The 6,195-nt window shown below is 37.7% G+C and overlaps 1 protein-coding gene across 1 annotated transcript in view; it reads left to right on the top strand.

Moving 5' to 3' along the window:
* The window catches only part of LOC108536244 (EF-hand calcium-binding domain-containing protein 13-like), a 192,365-nt gene that overhangs the window by 139,564 nt on the left and 46,606 nt on the right, over positions 1–6,195 (top strand). Inside the window, exons 21-22 of the mRNA XM_017882831.1 lie at positions 2,863–2,967; positions 3,575–3,628. Of these exons, the coding sequence (XP_017738320.1) occupies positions 2,863–2,967; positions 3,575–3,628 (159 nt within the window). The remainder of the gene's footprint in view (positions 1–2,862; positions 2,968–3,574; positions 3,629–6,195) is intronic.

The following is a 6,195-nucleotide window of genomic DNA, read 5'->3' as shown; positions in this document are numbered from 1 at the left end:
TTTGACAGTGGACTGTGAAAGTCTCCCATTATTATTGTGTGGGAGTCTGAGTCTCTTTTTAGGTATCTCAGGACTTGCTTTATAAATTTGGGTGCTCCTATATTGGGTGCATATATATTTAGGATATTTAACTCTTCTTATTGAATTGATCCTTTTGCCATTTTGTAGTGGCCTTCTTTGTCTCTTTTGATCTTTGTTGATTTAATGTCTGTTTTATCTGAGATTAGGATTGCAACCCCTGGTTTTTTTTGTTTTCCATTTGCTTGGTAGGTCTTCCTCCATCCCTTTATTTGGAGCCTATGTGTGTCTCTATACACGAGATGTGTCTCCTGAATACAGCACACTGATGGATCTTGACTCTTTATCCAATTTGCCAGTGTGTGTCTTTTAATTGGAGCATTTACCCCTTTTACTTTTAAGGTTATTATTGTTATGTGTGAATTTGATCCTGTCATTATGATGTTAGCTGCTTATTTTGCCCATTAGTTGATGCAGTTTCTTCGTGCTATTGATGGTCTTTACAATTTGGCATGTTTTTGCAGTGACTGGTATCAGTTGTTCCTTTCCATGTTTAGTGCTTCCTTCAGGAGCTCTTGTAAGGCAGGCCTGGATGGTGACAAAATCTCAACATTTGCTTGTCTCTAAAGGGTTTTATTTCTCCTTCACTTAAAAAGCTTGTTTGGCTGGATATGAAATTCTGGGTTGAAAATTCTTTTCTGTAAGAATGTTGAATATTGGCCCCACTGTCTTCTGGCTTGTAGAGTTTCTCCCAAGAGATCTGCTGTTAGTCTGATGGGTTTCCCTTTGTGGGTAATCCAACCTTTCTCTCTGGCTGCCCTTAACATTTTTTCCTTCATTTTCACCTTGGTTAATATGACAATTATGTGTCTTGGGGTTGCTCTTCTTGAGGAGCATCTTTGTAGTGTTCTCTGTATTTCCTGAATTTGAATGTTGGCCTGCCTTGCTAGGTTGGAGAGGTTCTCCTGGATAATATACTGAAGAGTGTTTTCCAACTTGGTTCCATTCTCCTTGTGACTTTCAGGTACACCAATCAGACATAGATTTGGTCTTTTCACATAGTCTCATATTTTTTGGAGGCTTTGTTTGTTTCTTTTTACTCGTTGTTCTATAAACTTCTCTTCTCACTTCATTTCATTAATTTAATCTTTAATCACTGATACCCTTTCTTCTACTTGATCTAATTGGCTACTGAATCTTGTACATGCATCATGTATTTTTTGTGCCATGGTTTTCAGCTCCATCAGGTCATTTAAGGTCTTCTCTACACTGTTTATTCTAGTTAGCCGTTTGTCTAATCTTTTTTCAATGTTTTTAGCCTCCTTGCGATGTGTTTGAACATCCTCCTTTAGCTCAGAGATGTTTGTTATTACTGACTTTCTGAAGCCTATTTCTGTCAACTTGTCAAAGTCATTCTCTGTCCTGCTTTGTTCTGTTGCTGGCGAGGAGCTGTGATCCTTTGGAGGAGAAGGGGCACTCTGGTTTTTAGAATGTTCAGCTGTTCTGCGCTGGTTTCTCCCCATCTTTGTGGTTTTATCTACCTTTGGTCTTTGATGATGGTGACCTACAGATGGGGTTTTGGTGTGGATGTCCTTCTTGTTGATGTTTTGCTATTCATTTCTGTTTGTTAGTTTTCCTTCCAATAGTCAGGTCCCTCAGCTGCAGATCTGTTGGAGTTTGCTGTAGGTCCACTCCAGACCTTGTTTGCCTAGTTATCACCAGCAGAGGCTGCAGAACTGCAAATATTGCAGAACAGCAAATATTGCTGCCTGAACCTTCCTCTGGAAACTTCGTCTCAGAGTTTGTTGTATAAGTTGTCAGTCAGCCCCTACTGGGAGGTGTCTCCCACTTAGGCTACACAAGGGACAGGGACCCACTTGAGGAGATAGTCTGTCTTTTCTCAGAACTCAAACACCATGCTGGGAGAACCACTGCTCTCTTCAGAGCTGTCAGACAGGAACGTTTAAGTCTGCGGAAGTTTCTGCTGCCTTTTTGTCGGCTATGCCCTGCCCCCAGAGGTGGAGTCTACAGAGGCAGGCGGGCGTAGTTGAGCTGCATTGGGCTCCACCTAGTTTGAGCTTCCTGACCACTTTGTTTACCTACTCAAGCCTCAGCAATGGCGGACACCCCTCCCTCAGCCAGGCTTGCTGCCTTGCAGTTCAATCTCGGACTAGCAGTAAGCAAGGCTCCATGGGCGTGGGTCCCGCTGAACCAGGCACGGGATGTAATCTCCTAGTGTGCCATTTGCTAAGACCATTGGAAAAGTGCAGTGTTTAGGTGGCAGTGTCCCGATTTTCCTGGTAGAGTCTGTCACAGCTTCCCTTGGCTAGGAAAGGGAAATCCCCTGACCCCTTGTGCTTCCCGGGTGAGGCAATGCCCCGTCCTGCTTTGGCTCAGCCTCCATGGGCTGCACCCACTGTCCAACCAGTCCCAGTGAGATGAACCAGCTATCTAGGTTGGAAATGCAAAAATCACCCATCTTCTGCGTCAATCATGCTGGGAGCTGCTCTTACTATTTGGCCATCTTGGAACAGACCCCCCTCACAGTTTTTTTGTGTACCTTATTATACTAACCATCCTAATCTTAATAATTATATGACCAAATTTTCTTCTGTGCTATCTGTTGTCATTCCTAGCATTAAGAATATATCCCATTTACTAATATTAAGCGACAAATTCTATTTTCAGTTTACCATTTCTCTACTTTTATCAAGAAATCTCACATTCTCACTCCTCTTCATTCTTCTATTAAAGACTGTAGCAGCACAAGTATACTTTTAGATAACTTGAAATAATTAGATTGTTCCTTAATATTTTACTTATAAATGTTTCATCTTTTAAAAGGAGAAAAGATTGATGCTGGTGATCTACAGAATATTCTTAAAAACATGGGGATCGAGCTTACAGATGAGGAGCACAATCAATTGCTAAAAACATTGCCCATTGATGGTAAGCTATGTAAATGCCACATGCCTTCCAGGGAACTTGATTTAATGGGCCTGTATAAGCAGTTCCCAATCTTTTAATAGGATAATTTCATGTAAAAAAATGCCATAAGTTAATAGAAAAGCACTTTTGACTTGAAAAGAAGTTCTGTCTTTACCTCTTCTAATACAATTTGAGTCATCTCTATGTTGCCATATAGTTGTCTAGGTGACAAATATTACTCCCTCGGATTAGTATTAAGTTTACAATATGAGCAATGAAAAAGAGAGGAATAGAACAATAGTAGAATAAAAAGAAGAAAGAAGTATTTTGATACATGTTTTAGTGTTCCATGTTGTATAGATTAATAAATCCAGATAGATAGAGATAGATTAATAAATGTCTCTAATAGAGATAGATTAATAAATGTCTCTAATACCAAAGAATGAATAGGTTTATCACTGTGGTGAATATTTCCATTCTTAAATGTCAATATTGTATGACTATAAAATAGATTAATTTTAAAACCAAATCATTAAAATGTATCTTTCTGCAGTCCTATAATTTGTAAAGTTTTGGTCAGTCTCCATTATTAATTTCCCAAAGATCTGAATTGTACCTTTTCTTACAGCTAATGGAAAGGTGTTTCTAAACAGGTTGCTGAAAGATGTAAAGCATAATAAAAGTGAGTATGCTCAATGAGAACATATATAAAATCAAGTGTTAAATTTGTATTAATAGAATATGATATGTATTTTACTCATTGTAACACATCTGTATTTGTCCTGGTAATAGCCTTTACTGTATCTTAGAAGGAAATTCTCTTCTGCTTTATAATTTTGAAATTTTCTCTGAAAAAAAGTTCCTATAAACATAAATAAAAGAAAGACATATAGACAGACAGAAAGAGGGAAAAACAGGAAGGTAGGAAGGGAGGGAAGAAGGGAATGAGGGTAAATGTTTGGCATTTGTTCCAAAATTTGACCAGAAATGGTGAAAATCTGAGAGTGAGAGTTTAGGAAACATATATAATCTCTTATTTGTGGAAATGGCACATTAGTGCTCTCCAGTTATGGTTGCTTAACCCCTAGACCATATAACCTTTCCATAGGTAGGTATGTTTAAGGTTTGAGGAAACAAGTTCTAATTTTAACTCTGCTTTTAACCTCTGGAAAGTAGAACAAATCAACAAATCTACTACACTTTTGTTCTTCTCATGAAAATCTTAGCAATAGTCATTTAAAAGTAACACCTGTTAGTTGAAGATAATAACATACATGTATTAATGTATTTTTAATATTTTAGAATATTAGAGTCTAAAATACTTAATATTTTAGAGTTATTCCATTTTTCTCCCTTTCCTTTTACGTTCACAACAAGGGAAGGTTAATGTAAATAATTTGGATGCTATTTTGGAAGTCATGGAGGTGGAGGTCAAGCTTAGAGAAAAGGAACTTGATATGATAAAGGATCTCCTGAGTAATGGTGGGCATTATGGGAAACATTGTGATTTTATTTTTTTATTGATTTATTTTTTTTGAGATGAGGTCTCACTGTGTCACCCAGACTGGAGAGCAGTGGCATGATCTCCACTCACTGCAACCTCTGCCTCCCAGGCTCAAGCGATTCTCCTGCCTCAGCCCCCCGAGTAGCTGAGATTACAGGTGCACGCCACCACCACCCGGCTAATTTTTGTGTTTTTGTAGAGATGGGATTTTACCATGTTGGCCAGGCTAGTCTTGAACTCCTAACTTCAAATGATCCACCCACCTCAGCCTCCCAAAGTGCTGGGATTGTGGGGGTGAGCCACCACCCCCAGCCTGGAAAACACTGTGATTTTAAAAAGAGGCTGAGCTTGCAGAATTAATTATGACTGTTTTAAAATTTTAAATGAGTTGCTGCCCGAAAGACATTTGAATAGCTATCAGAAGAACCCACAAAAAAAAATAAGACTCTTCATTTTTATTCCTTTAAAACCTGTAATCAGTTGCTTTATGCATCATAGGGGACAGTTGCTAGTAAGGAGGGAAGGAATTATTGTTTTATAAAAGTAGGATCTACAACCTGTTTTTAATCACTGGTCCGTATACTATTGATGCCAATCCAGGGTATAACCCAATTTGTTCAGTCAGAACTCATTCCTCTACTAATAGATATTGAGGTGCTTTCTTTTTACTTTTTGTTACTATAATAAACAAAATACAGAGAAGTATATACTGTATTATTTATTTTTAAAAACATATATACTTTTAGGCCAGGAACAGCGACTCACGCCTGTAGTCCCAGTAATTTGGGAAGCCGAGGCAGGTGGATCCCTTGAGCCTAGGAGTTTGAGACCTGCCTGGGCAACATAGTGAAAGCCCATCTCTACAGAAAATATTTTAAAAATTGCCAGGCATGGTGGGTGCACACCTGTAACTCCTGCTACTTGGGAGGCTGAGGTGAGAGGATCATCTGAGCCCAGGGTGGTTGAGGCTGCAGTGAGCTGTGGTCACACCACTGCACTCCAGCCTGGGTGACAGGGTGAGAGTATATGATATATGTTTATCTATATAACCATTTTTATTATATTAGTATTATATATATAATATTATATATATAACCTTTATAAGCATAAGAAAAGTCTGGAAGGATGTATGCCAAATTATTAGTAATGGTGGAATGTGGCAATAAAAATGAGAAGAGGTAAAAGGAGGAATGATTTACTATTTCCCTGTATGCTTGTGTATTTTTAAATTTATTATACAAAGTTATTTTAAATTATAATTTTTTAAAACTTGATTTATTTTGTTTTCTTAATTTAAGATTGATACCAAAGATGTAAAACTATTGGACTTGTCTGAGTCCTTAGCCACCATTTGGTTCAGGCGATTACTAAACTGACCACATAAATGATTAGTCCTTATCAAACATTCCTTACTGTTTAACACTATTCGCTGCCTGTCGCATCAACATATGACAATACAAGATAATAATCTTTATACGTATTGAAAAATATTTCATTAAGTAAGTGAAAGCAAAGCTGGAAGACTGCTCAAATCAGACACAAAGGCCACTAAAAGTATGGACCCAACAGAATTAGACCATTTAATAATTGAAGGAAAATTCCACATGAATAGTGATTTGAAAGGCCATTTAAAGTAGCATGATTTGGACTTCAAAGGAGTTAGAAGAATCCTCAAGAAGAAAAGTCAATCACTTTTGCAAAAATTACTTTCTATATGTTTTGTTTCAAAATTTTCTTTTATACTT

Source organism: Rhinopithecus bieti, unplaced genomic scaffold (genome assembly GCF_001698545.2).
Source record: "Rhinopithecus bieti isolate Rb0 unplaced genomic scaffold, ASM169854v2 scaffold_12928, whole genome shotgun sequence".
In the NCBI taxonomy this organism is placed as follows: domain Eukaryota; kingdom Metazoa; phylum Chordata; class Mammalia; order Primates; family Cercopithecidae; genus Rhinopithecus; species Rhinopithecus bieti.
The sequence above is the reverse complement of the archived record's forward strand: the minus strand, read 5'-3'. Positions and strand labels throughout refer to the sequence as shown.